The 18,067-nt window shown below is 33.4% G+C and overlaps 1 protein-coding gene across 1 annotated transcript in view; it reads left to right on the top strand.

Moving 5' to 3' along the window:
• Positions 1-18,067, top strand: part of LOC132731673 (uncharacterized) — a 25,493-nt gene extending 7,426 nt beyond the window's left edge. The window contains exons 2-9 of the mRNA XM_060717887.1: positions 2,544-2,656; positions 3,036-3,279; positions 3,760-3,876; positions 9,004-9,640; positions 9,834-9,999; positions 10,521-10,743; positions 14,508-14,685; positions 16,163-18,067. Coding sequence (XP_060573870.1) covers positions 2,544-2,656; positions 3,036-3,279; positions 3,760-3,876; positions 9,004-9,640; positions 9,834-9,999; positions 10,521-10,743; positions 14,508-14,685; positions 16,163-16,791 — 2,307 coding nt within the window. The 3' untranslated portion in view covers positions 16,792-18,067. The remainder of the gene's footprint in view (positions 1-2,543; positions 2,657-3,035; positions 3,280-3,759; positions 3,877-9,003; positions 9,641-9,833; positions 10,000-10,520; positions 10,744-14,507; positions 14,686-16,162) is intronic.

Below are 18,067 nucleotides of genomic sequence, written 5' to 3'. Positions count from 1 at the left end.
TTTTGTTGATCTATATTTTCCTGATCGAGTTCAAAATAATCTGCTTCAAATCGTCGTCGAATTGTTCGATTCTCAATTCTTTCTTATTCTTCAAATCGTTTATAATAATATAAAGCTGCTATTTTTATTTTCAAATAAAACAAATATCAGCTCGTTCAAGATTCGAGCTCGAGTACTTGTGTGTGCTAGTTATCTGCTTTCACCACCTGTATACAATCTAATAATTGCCCCAATCCATCAGATAGTATAAACTTCATATCGCGTACACGTGTAAGTTTAAATTTGTTTACTTGCAACGCGAACGATAACATTCAATCAATTCTTGCAAAATTTGCAAACAAGGTATATGCACATATAGAGCAGTCGACACTTACATTTTTATTTCTTATTCTTTTCTTTTTTCTATAGAAAAAGACTATAGAAAAAGAATTGCAAGAATTGCAATGGGAAAAACACCAAGTCAAACAAAATTACACAAACAATTGATTTTGATCTGTGTGTGTTAGGGGTGTAAGGGAACAATTTAACCACTCGGCTATAGAAATAGATTTTTAAGCATTAAAGCGTAGTTTATAGTGATTCAGTATATACACACTTTTTGCAACGGGTTGAAGAAAGAAGACTTACAGTCCATCCAATTTTTGGTTATACGTTATAAGCTACAAAGTAAATTAAACTTTAAAAAACTTTAAAAAGAAAATTTATCAAAATTTCTTGAACAACAATTTACCTAAGAAAAAACTTACTGAACAATCTAAAAAATCTAAAAAAAAATGTTAATAAATAAAAATGACTAGTATTTCTTCAAATATTTATATAAAAAAATAAAGCAAAGTTGTTAATTTTTATATATTATATATTATCCAGGCTTAGATTGAGACGTACCCGATGCAACATCGGGGAATATGTATATGTATCTTAAGATAATAAGATTCGCTAGAGCTTGATTTGATTTGATTTACAAACTTCGTGAGATATTGGGTCATGGTAATTTGTCTGCTGTCTTCATGGTCTTGACTAAAATTATTAGACGTTTTGTTAAAAGAGGTTTTGATCCTACTATATTAAGACATACTGCATGCTTAGTGTTCAACTCTTTTACAGCAGCCTCTTTTGATTGCATCTGAGGGACTAATGGGAAACTCTTTGATTGACATTTCTTAAAGCCCTTTCGGACTCAGTTATCTTAATTTCCGTTTTCTACCTTGCTTCGTCGGGGAGATTTTGACTGTCCGCCTTTAATACATTGGATACTTTTGTTATGGTAAATTGCTTTACTTTTACGTGTATCTACATGATTATTTCTGTGTTTTACTTTTTCATCTTTTGTAACAAGAGCAACTTTTTTCACCTGGCGGGGATTATTTTATTTACACTGTCTCGTTTAAAAGGAATATTTGGGGACTAAGAGTGAGGTTTAATGAACCATAAACCGGTTTAAACTCCACCGACAGAGCTTATGCTGCTTACCGTTATAAGGCGGCGCTCCTCTGTGTTCATCAGATTTATGTATTGTTTGTTGTTTCATACTTTTATGGTGACACTTTTGTTTCCCTTCTTTTTTCCTCCACTACTGTAAGTATCTTCCATTTGCCCCTAGTTTCTTTTTAATCCCTCCTCTCCGCCCTCAAGTCCCCATTTCACGACCCTCAATCCGCCTTCCCCTACACCACTTTATTTGTAGGTCTATTGATTTATCATCTTCTTTAATTTCCTTGCCGGTTTCTATTATTTCCTATTTTGTATTATGTATTATCACCGAGCTTTGCTTTGAGTCCTGTCCAGTTTTTGTTCGGTGACCTGCAGGGCTTAATTCCCGTGGTTCTGTATTGCTGGGTCGTGTGGGTTTTGCGTACACTGAATGTCGCCCTTCCTTGTTGATCTTGTTTTTCATATTTTTGGTATTGTCCAGTTTATCTGCACAACTGGCCATACAGTTTTATTTTTTATAGACTGTTGTAATTTCTATGACAAATCAATTCAACATACCAAGATGCTTTTGTGAGCTAATATATTTTATTTTCCCCTGTCAATTAGTATTATTACATTTAATTTCGTAAAGTTGAATAGTGCAATATTCACTATTACATCCGGGTAAGATATGGCGTAATAAAGGAATAACCTCCCCCACCAATACTGCAATACATTAAAAAGTATTCAAATATGCTTGAATTACTGTCAAACGCATTGAAACTGATGGTCGTGGACTTCAAAACTCCAGAAGTGTCTACTTTCCCTTTTTTCTTTTAACATTATTTATGTACCTCTCAGATCCCTTTTGGAAAAGAAACAAACATCACCGATGCGTATACCTGCCCTGTGGTCTGTGGTGATTTTTTTGCGCACATATTTATTTGCCTTCATACATTTTACTATGTCTTGAATTTTTTCTGACGTATTGTTATTTTATATTTTCTTTCGTTATCCGACACGTTGTTGTTCTCACATTATCCTTTTTTATTTCCCACATTTTAATATTTCACTTCTTCCATTTCTTTTCTATCTCCTACTTTGCGTTATTTTCAATTTTTATCATATTTCAGATGAGTTTTTTTGTCATATGTTTCCTTGCGTTGTGCATATGTACACTGAAAGCTGAAGCTGGAGGCCAGGATACATGTGGAACTCAATTGAAGGAGTACAAAGGTCAATCAAGGTATTACATAAAAAGTAAATCAAATAAGTACACACGCAATACACGCATATACACACAGAAACACGCGTTTTGAAATATTCTTACAAATAGTATTTAAAATAGAAACTTTAAACATTACATCGTCAAACGATATTTCTTCAATTAAACACATTTGAATAACTTTGTTGGTACAAATGTACAAAAACGTATACAGAAACACACGTTTTGAAATATTCTTACAAATAGTATTTAAAATAGAAACTTTAAACATTACATCGTCAAACGATATTTCTTCAATTAAACACATTTGAATAACTTTGTTGGTACAAATGTACAAAAACGTATACGTATAATAATGAACGACGATTGCAATATCTAAATGGCTTCTATATTTTTCTAGGATCTCCCCATCTATACCAAAGAGTTATTTGGCACTACTTCTTTTGCTTGGGTTTGGCGGATTTTCTCTTCTTATTGCCCGTGGTTACAAGTCACTCCGCAAGTACGTGTTTAAAGACGATCAACATCTTGATACGGTATTTGATGCTGGTGGTCGTGTTAGCTTTAGTTTGACAGCAGTAACTGTGACGTCACAATTGTTATGGCCGGCAGACTTTCTTCAAAGTTCAACACTTATTAGCAAGGTATTAAAATTAATTCAGTTCGGCATACCTGTTTCTAGCAACAAAAAGTGGTCAGATGTTTGACAAACATTTAAATTGAAATTTAATATTTTACTTTTTAAAAATGACACTTTCATCAGGTAAAGATGTCTTAAAACGGCAAATGTTGTTGTCCTAATATATTTTAACATATTTAATCAATATGTGTCATTCTTACAGATATCCTGAAAGGGCAATTTTAAATAAGTATACATAAATGCCATACAACATGTATAAATATCACGGAAGAACATGATTAGATTCGATTCGTACAGACAGATATAGAGCATTTTTCAGACTAGTAGCGATCAATTTAAAAGTTTTTTACAACATGAATATCACGGTCACGGCGGTTTATTAAAGCTCAGGAATTCATTCCTGGTTCATATCTGTATATCTGCCTGTAACATGAATTGTTTTATCTCACATTGTAAGATATGCATGTATCGTGTTTTTCTACAGTCTGGTCTAGGTGGAAGTCTGTGGATGGCTATTGGAGTTGTTGTTGACATTTTGTTGTTTCCCACTCTCTCTATCTACTTGAAGACACGAGCACCAGGAGCTAAAACATTCCCCCAGGTATATCTTTAATATGTAATATGTTTAGATTAAAACATATATTGCCATTAGGAAATCATGTCTCTCTATTTGCGTCTATCTCTGTGAGTCGCATTCAACAACAAATCGGTTGCCCCACACTTGCCCCATACTTGCTTCCGGGCGGACCAGAGGAACATAGAAATTAAGTAAAGTAAAATTGTATCTTTTCCCACGGACAATTCATCTCTGTGATTACAGAAACCTATGATTTGGCGGGATGATTTGCTCTAGATTACGCCCACCATTTAAAATGGTATCAATTAGCAAATGAAATTGTGAATGATTGCTAATTGTTGTTTGACTGTGAACATATAAGTCCAAAGGATAATCACTTAAAATGGGATCTTTCAAATGGTATGTTAAAGGTTCTATAATATGTTGAAGTTTCATCCAATATCACGCTCCAATAACCACTCGTGGCGTCAAATTCTGACAAATATTTTGCACCAGCAAGTTGCGAAGTGACTTATTGAAGTGTACTCATAGAGTAAGAGTTCTATTTAAGGCTTCATTGAGTGTCTTGGAGTATAGGCGTACCCTATGTTTCTAAATTTTAGGGTTCTCTTCAGTCACTAGATTGTTAACTCATTCATTCGGAATTTTGGCCTTATTGATAATTCCGAGCTTTTCCATGCGGTCAAGTTCCTCCCCTGGTTTGTCTTTTAATGCGACAGGGACTCGCCGAGGTGGGTTTACGACTGGTATAGAGTCGGGCCTAAAATGTAATTTCACTTCGTATAACATTAAACCGATGAAATCAAAGACAGGTTTAAATTCATTGGGTATAGAGGGCTTTTAGCCAATCTCAGGAGATATTTCCCTGGCTATCTAATGAGTCAACAATTTCGATGAAGTCTAAGTCAGTGGATGCCTGAAGAGATAACAAGGGTGAGGATGTAGTTTTTATAACAAATTTGTAGAAGGCATAGTACATGTAACTTGTTAAGAACTTATAACCTGATTGTACCCTTTACCTTATGGCGATTGCAAGGGTATGATGAAAGCTTTGCAATTGAGGGTTCTAAGGGGTTCTTAATACCATTGTGCTTGATTTTTGATTCCGGCAAGATATTGGCCTGACTACCTGTATCAATACTGAATAAGATTTGAGTACAATTGGGACCAATGTTTAATGCAAATGCTTGATCTTTTTGAGATAAAGACTTATTTACCGTATTTACATATAAAGCAACATCAGAATTTTCTGATGTGTCATAATGCGTATTTGCCTGAATTTCATGTACTGTTTTAGAACGGTATGCACTCTTAAAATTGTTAAATTTTCTACATTTGTCACATTTTTTCCTTTGCACGACACTCTCTGTCAATAATTATCACATTTTTATCAATGACTGCCCAATTCCTAGGTTTTCCAGTGCTGTTTTTGATTACTTTTGCCAACTTTTGCACGTGAGGCGGTTGAACGTGTTTTGACTCACATGCACGTCATCGCTAATTTCCTTCATTAGTCCCCTGGAATATCCGTACTTTTGACATATTTGAACAGCTTTTCAAGTTAAGTCCTTCTCTTGATTTATCAATCTTTCTTGAATGTTGTTTGAATTTGTCCCAAATACAACTCTTTCTCATAGTATTTCATCCACATTTGGAGTCTATTGATTCGTGTTTTTGGATTTCATTGAAAAAAAAGTATGTAGCAACTAGAAATGTGTCGTCACGCCTCGAATGCCCCCGCATACAACCATAATTTCAGATGTTATAATATTTAGTTCCAAATTTGTTTGCACAAATTATTTTTTTCATTTTAAGTTCAAAGCCCCTAAAACTATCCAATGTTAACACAATAGAATAGAGAAATACAGAGTCCCTAAAGAAAGCCCAACACGACAAAATTGAAAATGTTGCAGGCTCGGTTTGATTGAGCCTGTTCATGGACGGTACTGGAAAGTGCAAGTTACCGTCCACGCCCCCTAGCACCGGCTTAAGCAGAATTCAACATTTAAACATGAAATGGTAAAATTTTGAATTTAGAAACATCCGCAGATGTGTTCAACCATTTTTATACAAAGTTCAATGCACTGAAACTATTCAGTGTTAACCTTTTGTAAATTGCATATTGCATATTTTTAGCCAAAATAATGGCTACATACATTTCCCCAAAATATGAGTGCTGAAACAGAAAATTCAAATTTTTTCCAACATTCAAGAAAGATAAATTTGTCCGAAATCATTGAACCACGACCAAATTCAAACTTGAACTGCTTATTCCTAAGATGTATCTATATGTCAAATTAGAGTTAAATGTGTACAACAATTGGGAAGATAATGATCGAAAACTTAAAATTTCTGATTTTCTTTTCAAAGTTCAAGAGAGATAACTCTTTTAGCTATCATCAAACCATGACCAAATTTGTGTTATGTATGCAACATATTACATGTATATAGTTTATATCTGACCAGTTGGTATTTCCAATATTATCATTGTTCTATTTTTAGAACATTAACTACATGTATGTACTAGAACTTTCTTAACTGTTGTAGAAAACTCATGCATTATATTTAGATAGAAACTTCTGGAATGTTCTTTATTGTTGAAGTTGCTAGATTATGATTACTTTAGAACATAATAGACCTTTCTGGAATTTTCTTAGTTAATATATATAAAGTGACATTTTTCATTACCTTTACCTTTTTAGTCATCAGTGATCTTTTAAGTCATCAATATATTTGGAGTATTATTCAACTTGGAAATTAAGTGATTTATTGGAGCTTGGATTATTAATTATTCTTGTGGATTTTATTGTGGGAATTTATTCTAAAGTGTTCTTGGATTTAACTTGGATTTAACTGTGCTATTGAAAAAGGATCATTCCAGGATCAGACTAGACATTTGTAATTTTTATTTGGACTTCAGGTATTTGTACACAAAATTTGTTATTTTGATTTTCTTTATTAATTTTTCTGTAATAAATTTGTTATTGTTACAAGTTTGTTGCTGGCTTTTCTTTCTCGTTACGCCTGGCTCGTAACATTTGAAAGTGACCAATGCATTCTTATGACATATCCATATCTTTAATTTGAGTTGAATATGTACAACTGTTGGGGAGATAATGAATGTGAACTGAAAATGTCCTTTTTTCAAAGTTAAAGGGGCATAACTCTGCCAAATATCATCGAACCATAACCAAATTCGAACTTGACGTGTGCATTCCTTTGACATATCCATATGTCAAATTTGAGTTGAATATGTAACAGTGTTGGCGAGATAATGAACAGAAACTTAACATTTCCTATTATTTCTAAAGTGAAAGGGGCATTACTCTGCAAAAATCATTGAACCATGACCAAATTAAAACTTGGCCTGCGCATTCTTTTAACGTATCCATATGTCAAATTTGAGTTGAATGTGTAATACCGTTGGTGAGATAATGAACGGAAACTGAAAATTTCTTATAACTTTAAAAGTGAAAGGGTTATAACTCTGCCAAAAATCATCAAACCATGAACAAATTCGAACTTGACCTGCCCATTCCTTTGACATATCCATATGTCAAGTTTGAATTGTATGTGTAATACCGTTGGGGAGATAATGAACGGAAACAGAAAATTTCATATTATTTTCAAAGTAAAAGGGGCATAACTCTGCCAAAAATCATCGAACCATGACCAAATTCGAACTTGACCTGTATTTTCTCATTACATATCCATATATCAAGTTTGAGTTGATTGTGTAATACCGTTGGGGAGATAATGAACGGAAACTGAAAATGCCAAGTTTGAGTTGAATGTGTTTAACAGTTTCTAAGATAATGAACGGAAAGTGATGAAGACGGAATGACAGAATGACGGAAGGACGGAATGACGGAACAGGGTAACACTATATGCCCCAGCCATTATTTGGTGGAGGCATAACAATTGGATTAAGAGTTGGCCTTGGAAAAGTTCTAAATTTTTTAAAGATTGTATCGAGCAGCTTTGTATTTTTCTCCGTTATATCAGTCCAAGAATGACGGGTGTAATGGCCTTTATCACAAAGCCACAAACGTAGATAGTACACTTTTTCCTTTTCTGTTTTCTCTGCCAAAGGATCAATGAAGACTTGCATGTCATACAAAATTTCGACTGCCTTTGGGAAGTTGCTGTCGTCACATCTCTTAGATAGCCGTACAATTCCTTCCATTTTTAAAAAACAACAAATTAATAAGTCGTAATTAATCATCCGTCTCAACAAATACGGAAACATATCAAATACAGTATATATGAAAATGTATTTTGTTTTGACAGTCGGTCCTGTATTGTTTGGTTATTTGTATGGACAGTGGTCATGTTGTAAACAACTAACACAAAGTGTTCCAGATATTTATACATCACAACAGCAGATACCAAATGCTGTATGACAGTAGTAAAAAGTTGCCCTGTACTTCATTTCAGTGATGTTATTTTTTCTGGTCCTTCAGGATCATTGACCCCAGCACTTTTAAGTGCTGAAAATTGAGTACTGCTTAAGCCGGTGCTAGGGGACATATGGGATGTTGCACTTTTTCATTATCCCTCATATACAGACTCAATCAAACCAAGTCTGCAATTTTTATGTAATTATGCTGTTTCAATGTTTCCAAGGGATCACTTTTTTCCAGATATTGACTGTTAAATTTACTTACTTGCGTATATTTAGGCGGGAATACATGTTACAGGGAATCATGGGAGATATAAAGACTAATTGTATTGATAACATTAATGAATTATAAGTGCATCATTCTACAAGAGTCAAATAAATACTCATCTTTAAAAAATCTGCTGCCATATTCACTCTTATGTTCTCCAAACAGAACGCCATTTACATATAATTAAGTGATATATGATAATAGTCTTACATACAATCACAACCTCTATCATGTTTCAAACGTTTTGTTAACTTGTATTTGTTAAACTTAAAACAATAATTCACCAGTTTGCAGTATAAATGATCAATAGGGAATAATGTGCCATGGATTGAAATAACATATTCATGGCAACTGTGTGATTTGCTTCTGCCTTTTGTTTTCATTTTTTTTGTCAGGGACTATCATTGCCGATATTTGATTGAAAACAAAAAGAATATGTTAACGTTACTTGTAAATGCACGTTTTGATTTTTTTGTTTCAGATAGCTTATGCCAGGTTTGGTAAATCAGCACATATTTTGTTCTGTGTTTTGGGTCTCGTGTGTAATCTAATCGTGACAACCAGCATGTTATTGGCGGGGAAATCTACGTTACAGGTGCTCGGTAAAGATACAAACAATGAGTTTATTGTGCTTATTTTAGCGGTTATGTTTGGTTCGTACTGTATGATTGGAGGCCTTGGTACGACGTTCTATATCTCATATTTTAACACTGCACTGACATTTATAACTGTAAGTGTTTTCATTTTATATACGACCTATTTTCCGTCAGAAGATATTAAGGATATTACATCAATAGAAGCCCTGTACAATGCAGCATCATGTATGAAAGCTCCTGATGACAACTTTAACAACTCTTATTTGACTTTCCGGTCGGCACCAGGAATTATATATGGAGTTGTCCTTATGTTTATGGCAACATCAATAAGCTTTTGTGACCAGGCAAACTGGCAAAGCAGGATTGCGGCTAAACCATCTCAAGGTGTTTTGGGATTTTTCCTAGCAGCATACATGTGGTTTGTTATACCGACAGCCCTCTCCTTTACAGCAACAATGACATATTTTTCCCTCAGTGCTGAAAATGGCACGCATATCTTGACACTGGAGGAAATTGACAATGGTATGTATATAACATACATGTAGTTTGTACTTGTATAATTTTAATGCAATCTTTTAATGATCTGTACATGTATCAAAGTTTGAGATATCATACAATGATCACACTAAATAAAATTTATAGAAGCTTTAGTATACTTCCAAATTATATGATAGGTACAATAAAATTCTGCTGCATTTTTCATGGATTTCACTAGGTTACATAACTCCATATGTGATGAATGATCTGCTGGGACAAACAGGTGCTTACTTGTTGTTAACCATGTTGATGATGTCACTAATGTCGACAGGTTCCGGAGAAGTTATGGCTGTGTCATCTATTATTGTATATGATATTTACAAGACATACATTAAACCGTTCAGGTAATGTAACCCTTTTGTCTCTATGAGTTTTTTCACTTCTAGGGTGCATCACTACTAAAGTTATTTTAACATACATTGTACGGATATCAGATATTCATTACCACTTCTAGATTAATTTCTGTACACGTGATAATGCTTTGACTACTAGAGATGTTTCTGTACATATTATAGTTCTACCACAAATTCATTTCATATATCTTATTAGTTCTTTAGAGTACTTGATTATAGCTATGAATAATTACTATTTTTTTGAGTAACATGAATAAATTTATTGTTCTTGTCTGGTCCTTTAAACATCACATCTCATATGGAGTTTAAACATTATCACAAAAAGCATCTAGTATTAGAAAGAGCATAATTTGTTATTAAAATTTAAAAGAACTTTGCCAAAGTCACTCAAATCAGGATTCCAACATGATTTGGTTTTTACACAGTTTTTGCAGGTAACGTTGATTAGATCTTTTCTATATATGCAAGTTCATAACGGATAGTTTTAAATTGATGAGTTTTATATTTCTAAGAAAAAATATTACGCCAACAAGTTGTATATTGTGCGGAAAGGAAAAGTTGAAGGAAATGTGTGCTGAAGGAAACGATCTGTGCCAGTGTCAATCTTCTATTGGTTGTAAAGCATGTGAATTGGATATTGAAAACCGAGCGAGAGACGGTATTGACAATGTTGTTTATACTTGCTCCACTCATGGTAAATACAGGCAGTATGAAGATGGACTTATTCGATATAAGGTTAGTTATCATACCAACAAGTTCTTTATCCTAAAAGATACACGTGCCATTGTTTGTGCCTACATCAATAAAAAAACAAAAACATTATATCCATACAAGTATTAGCATTTTCAAAGATGCATGGAATCGCCGTTCAACCATGAGCATATGTCGTGCCTTATACTTTTATTGTATGTGGTCAACACATAAAGCCAACAAAATACTTGATTTACTCTACCATTTCTTTTTAGTCAAGCTATTAATATTGATGTCTGAGAATTTTTTCCTTCATGCTTACCTACTTCGACTGCTTTTCTTTTCTTTTTGAAACGGACTTTACTGACCTGCTATACTGAAGATATGATGCAATAAAACTTTCAAATCTAAACTCGCGGGAAGAAAGGGTTTTTTTCTTCAAGTGCAAGTTTTTGGAAGGAATACAAAAAACCCCACTCTTTAGATTTCATTATTTAATGAATAATGACATGAAGCAAAAATATGGATTTTGCTGTGTTTTTTCCTGCAAGAACTTAAAGACTGGTTCTGAATTCGTACATTGATAATGGTATTTTTCAGTTGCACGAATAGTTTACCCGGCAAAAATGGCGTTTGGGCGGTTTTTTACGTCCATTTTGTTATCATGTGATATTAAATTATTCCCTTTGATTGGCTAAAGACAGGCGGTGTACAGGTAGAACTGTTCAAATCTTTTTAATTGTATATATCGCCGTCCCGGAACGGCGACATATAGAAGAGTGTAATGGCTTTGTTATATGTATCACATTGTATAAGGGCATCGACATATTTATTTATTCAAAATGATTTAAGAACTAAGAGATATCGTTACAAAAATTTAACACCCAAGTTAATAAATTCAGAATTAATTTTAAAGAGAAGATCCATGAATCAAAAAGATCTAAGTCTCTTGTAAAAAAACATAAATCGAAATAGTAAATAAAAGCATACTGATCGGGCGTTCCTACAGCCGCTTATCAATGTTTCAGATAAGGATTTAAGGCAACGTTACTCTCAAGTCAATATATGTAAAAGGTGTTCAAATGTTTCACTTTTATCGTGCTTTAAATTCGTTTCTTAAATTATAAGCAAATAGCACCCATTATATATTATGGATATAAGGTATTGGGTTTCATAAAATCAAATATGTTAGAAACTCATTTTGTGAAATTATTAAATCATTGTAAGCTTTGTCTACGAAGAGAGATATAGGCTGAACATTATTACTACACACACTGCTACTAAAACCCACTTTTAAGCACTTCATCTACTGATTCATATTTCATAGATATTTTTTTTGTTAAATGTTTATCGTTATCCCTTTCCCTGTCGTTAAAATTAGTAGACCCGACAAAATAAGCTAATCAACGAGCATGCTCTATTTTTATCCCCGACAGACAGTGCAGTAACTGAAATGGGCACTAAAATTAATGCACTGTTTCATGTATGGGTATGAATTTAACTCTTGAAACATTTTCAATGTTAAGGTCACCAAACTACGAAACAACAGTGCTATTTCTTTTTTTAATGATTCATATAAGAAAAGAACCTCAGTTTATATATAAGCAGTGTTTATTTTTCTTGTTGTTGTTGTTTTTTTTTTGTTTTTTGGGGGGTGGGGGTTGCACCTGTTATATATCAGTGTGGTTATTACAGAGGTTGGAATGTGGCGGGTTATAATACATTCTCGCTAGCAAATGCTGCTGGTATTTGTTCATTTTCCCCATTCAAAACAAAAGGGAAAGGGCACACTAGAGGGAAAAGCACTAAAAATAGTAAGTTTTTGGTGATTTCTGTTACAAATCATTATAAAATTTCGATGAAACAGTTATAATATAACATCTCGGGATGTTTCTGCAAAGAAATCGTCTGGGCCGCGACTTTTTTTAAACAGAAACATCCCTTGATGTCGCCCCAGCTCGTAACTAACTCGTTTCATATACTACATGTATTATATATTACTTACATATATGTAACTGTACACTTTCTCGATTATGTGCCACGTGTCGAACAAATGGGCACGTTACTGGTTGTTTTTTACAGCTAGTGTTTAGAGTGTCATTCAACCGAGGTATATTTTACGTTGATTATAATAATCAAAATTTGAATACATTTTATCTAACAGCCTATGGAATAAAATATGTAAAGCACAAAAAGAAGAAGAAAAGCGTGACACAACAATTTGTTAACAGAAACGTCATTCATTAAAATGTATTTAATTGTTTATGTAACTGTTCAAGATAACTTTTTTAAGTAAGTTTTAAATGTCCTTTTAGGCATCATAGTCAAAAAGATATAAATCAGCTAGCTTTAATTGTTTGCTACGATTTCTGTAGGTCTACAGCAACAAATTGATACTATATTTCATTATTGTGAAAGAGTGTTTAAAATCTAATGTCAGTAAAATCAAAATATGTGTTTTTATAAAACGGTCTAACGCTGTAAATATAGATTTTTTTATATAAACTGTGAGAAAAAATGAGCAAGTAGATAGCTTTACTTATTTAGGCATTAAGTTTAAGTAAATAGGTAATATGACACATGCAGTTAAGACACTACAGGATCAAGCATTAAGGGTATACCACAATCTTATGTTTTTATTTGACAAAGTGAAATTTGAAGTTGAAATTGAATTATCATTGTTTGATACCATGGTGGTGCCAATACTTCTATATGGTTCAAAGATTGGGGTTGGGGTTCATAACTACGAAAAAAGGACAAATTATATATATTAAGACCTTGTTAGAATGTTTCAGGTTTAAAACAAAAAAACTCCAAGCTTAGCGGTACTTGGCGAACTTGGTAGATTACTGTTATCTTAATTAATGATCACAATGAATTCTATCTACCTACAGAGTTATGTCCTGGACAACGTTCAAAGTGTAAAATGAACAAAGGACACTTCAAAATAAGGCAAAACAGTGTTACGGTTATTGTGCATTGCACATCTACACATTGAGATCTATCTACTTACAAAGTATCATGTTGATATCTCTTGCAGTTTTATAGTTATCCGGGCAAGATTTTTTGAAAAGAGGGGATAATTTAAAAACGGGACAAAACGGAGTTATGGTTCTTTGACACTACACTCCGCCTCAATGCCCTCTACCACTGTGTTAAGCTTAAACAAATTATCTCCAAGGGTTTTCAAGTTATGCTCCGCACAAGCAAAACGGACAAACAGACGGTGAGATGGAAAGACGGACAGGCGGACGTCCGGCCGAAATGTAAAAAGGGGCAATTACTTTTGTTATTTTCTTTAGTTTAATAGGGTTCCATTGGCGCCTTACTCTACATTTACGGAATGAACTCTATTGTTCTGACAGTAAGATGTCCCCTTATTCCTAATCGGCCGTGCAGACAGACAATGCGGCGATTATATGCTCTACCTTCGGTGAGCATAAAAAGGCTATAACATGAGTTGTTATTTCAGAGCTTGTGTATGATACAGGTTTTTATTTCAGAGGTTATGTATGGTATGGGTTGTTATTTCAGGACTGTAGTATGATATGGTTGTAATTTCTGAGCTAGTGTATGATATGGATTGTTATGTTAGAGCTGGAATATGATAAAGGTTGTTTATGATATGGTGTATGATATGGGTTGTTATTTTAGGACTGGTGTATGATTTAGGTTGTTATTTCAGAGCTGGTATATGATTACGGTTGTTATTTCAGAGCTGGTATATGATTTAGGTTGTTATTTTAGAGCTGGTATATGATTTAGGTTGTTATTTTAGAGCTGGTATATGATTACGGTTGTTATTTCAGAGCTGGTGCATGATATGGGTTGTCATTTGTATCGTACCATATGGTTTGCTTGTATCTGAAACCGGTATGAACGTAAACTGGGCAACACTTGGCTCTCAAGTTCTAACGAGCCCCTTCCTATGGCCACTGTTCTTGACCATTACTTGGTCCAAGGCAACAGCACAAGGTGTTATAGCAGGTTAGTCATCTTTTCTTTTCATAAAAGCGTTTTTCCTTTAGGTTTATCTAAAATGTTGTTGTGTTGTTTTTGATAGGAAGGAAATTTTTAGATTATTTTGACACATGATATCAAATAAATTGATTAAACTGTCGAGATCTTACATCTGTAATACTCGTATTTTACAACATAAACAATCAGTAACATCTAATCATATGTCTCGTCTAAATCCAGCATGTGGATAAATATATAAATGATTAAGATGATATATAAATATTACAACTAATCTTATCACTTTATGATTACTTAGTTGTTTTTTACATGGTTCGGATACAAACAAATATTATTCAAGTTAACTCTGCGGTCTCTTTGAACGTCATGAAGCCATATATACTAAAAATTAAAGTTTATTGTTGCAACATAGGCCTCAGGCCTAAAATACAACATAATACAACAAACATGACATAGCAATGTAAAATACAATGAGGTAATCAAAAATATGCAAAGTATATTGTAATATGAGCATTGGTAGACATCATATCAAAGAAATTTTAAGATATTTAGTCTTATATAATGTCGCATCTGCGTTTCTTAGAACAGATATAAATATTTCACGTGAAGGATTGTTAACCAATATATGAATGTTTTACGTATAGAATGAAAGTGAGTACAAATCAAGAGAATGTGATATTCATCATCTAAGTCCGTATAGCAGAGAGGACATATCCTTTGATCAATTGGTATATTATTGCAGAATCCAGTGTTTTAACCAAAGGGCAGTAAACCGTCTCTTAATTTAACCAATGATTGACATGAAATATGAATTTTCAATTAGATCTAGGTACGATTCTCTTATAAAGTCAATTTGAACATCAATATCGTGCAATCTTTGAGATAATTCACGACAGAACAAGTGAATATTTCCTACTCCCTGGTAAATCCAAACATGACCAAACCCATGACCAATTCCATTTAATAATAGCCATATTTACTTAAAGATTTGTTACCTTTACAAATACATATAATTGATATACGATATCGTGTAAAATAATTACATGTAGCACATTTATGTATACGATGTTTTATTTCAGGTAGTTTAATCAGAACAATATGTTATGATTCAGATGGTAGATTCTTACATTGCTACAAGTAATTGAAAGAGCATCGAAACACCACGAGGCTATCTGATTTGTACGATGGATCGTAGCCCCCGAGTATAGATCAGATTGCCGAGTGTTTTGATGTTCTTTCTCTTTTGTATCATAGTCAAGAATAAAAACACGTTCCATGTTGTCACAATATGAAACCCTAGAAAAAAAATGAGCCAATCAAGTGGCATGCTCTGGAGTGCGGGTAACTAATACCTGCACTCCACTGTGCATATATATGTATACAATTTAACTTTGACACCTTTTCAATATAAAGATCCACAAGCTATGATACAACATGATTGTATTGGTACAGCGTGATATAATTGGTACAACTTGACATATTTCAGGCGGTATAATTGGTACAATATGTTCTATTGCCGGTATGTTGGTGATGGGATCAACATATGAAGGTGGACTCAGTAATTTTTACGTTAACACGGCAGAATCTTACAGTCTTTTAACGGCTATGGTTAGCGGTTTCGTTGTAAGTTGTTTTGTTTGTGTCGGTGTATCTCTCTGTACACATAACATACGCTGTGACGCCGATGCCGACAGGGAATGGGCCAAAACTATCAACATAGATAATCCATTGAATCCATTCCGTCAATTATACGAGAAAGAGTTAAAAGCGGTGAATGCAGGAACTTATATTACAGCCAGAACTATGGACATTGTGTTCAAAAAAGCGAAATTATATGCTGCAGTTGGTGGTGTAATCAGTTTGGTGATTTTTGTGATTATTATTCCAGCGATTGCATTAAGTTTCGAGGTTCTGAATTTTGACCAGTTCTCATCATGGTTAAAAACGTTTCAGATTTACTGTTTTATTTGTACAGTGATAGTTGTTGTGTTGCCGCCAGTAGAAGAATGCTTACAAATATGGCGAAAATGTAAGAGAAATGTGGAAAGCGTTGACAAAGAAATGGGAATCTGTGTTCCAAATGATATGACTCAAACTATTTCAGAAAGATTATAAAATCCTTGCCCATTATCGCCCTACTATTTTCTTCAAACGAACTTAACTCTGTACCTTAAAAGTCTATATTTATTTAACTATAGTCCCAGTACAGAATTTTAGGGCTAGCCGATACCGACTGACGGAAGCAATAAAAGCTTTTTTTTAACATTAGGGTCGTCTTAACATAATTGCTTTAGGAAGAGCCAGGATATGTTTATCATTCTACTTATTTCCAAGAAATTACTTATTGGCCATATGCATTTACCTGAAACAGCCTTAGCTTCTTTTGCGTTCAAGCAATTATCCTAGTTACTTTGTGTTTGGAATTGTTTATATTTTGTTAGTTTTATCACAAAATCAATCATATGCATTGTTTTGTTCTTCAAGTAATAAGCATTTCAAATGTTCTTTATCAATTATGACAGTATTTTAAAACCCATATTTGCCCTTCCTAAAAAAAAGAGAAAAATATGCGTTTCTGTGGCATAATGTGCTTTTACTTGTAGCGGCGCCTATACTGTGTTGTAGGGTCTGCCAATACGTACAGTGATCACAGAACCATTTCGTATTATACTATTGACTTTAATATTTGAGCATAATCTAGACTTATATATTCAATGTATTTCAAGCGCAACAACATTACCTTGAATACGAAACATAAATGTTGTAGATGCTTCAAATACTGTCAAACATGTCAACGTAGGCCAAAATAAATAGCAGCTTCAGTTTCTATATTGTTTTCATTACAACTAATATATTGCGAAATGTAAACGGTTTGATTGTATTTAAATATATCTCTGATACCTAATCATGCAATCAATTTACTTAAATTTTCTATTAATGAAGAAGAAACCTATATATATTGCGCTTTAAGGATCAACAAATTAACAAAAAAGGTAACTGATATATTTATGTAGATTACCGCAGTATAAAAATGGATAATTATTATCATTGTTCAAATCGGTTTTTCTCTTCGGCTTTACGGCCTCAAACACATTATGCTGAGGAAGACCCTCAGTGTCGGCCCAGGCCATGAAATTTCCAAATAAAAGCTTGTTGATTTACTATAAGTAGTATCTGGTAAAAAGTGATCCCTTGGAAGTATTATAAACAGCAAAATTATATGAAAATTGGAGGTTTGATAACTAAAAACCTATAAGTATAACTAATAGGCCTATTAATCTCGTGTGTTTGTGATGTATATAATTAACATGTAACCAGATTACACTTAGTCTTTATATTCAAATGTATTTGTATTGTCACAAATGTTACGTAAATAAAAATATGTACTTTT

This window comes from Ruditapes philippinarum, unplaced genomic scaffold, assembly GCF_026571515.1.
Source record: "Ruditapes philippinarum isolate M1 unplaced genomic scaffold, ASM2657151v2 ctg4660_1_1_1_1, whole genome shotgun sequence".
Taxonomy (NCBI): domain Eukaryota; kingdom Metazoa; phylum Mollusca; class Bivalvia; order Venerida; family Veneridae; genus Ruditapes; species Ruditapes philippinarum.
The sequence above is the reverse complement of the archived record's forward strand: the minus strand, read 5'-3'. Positions and strand labels throughout refer to the sequence as shown.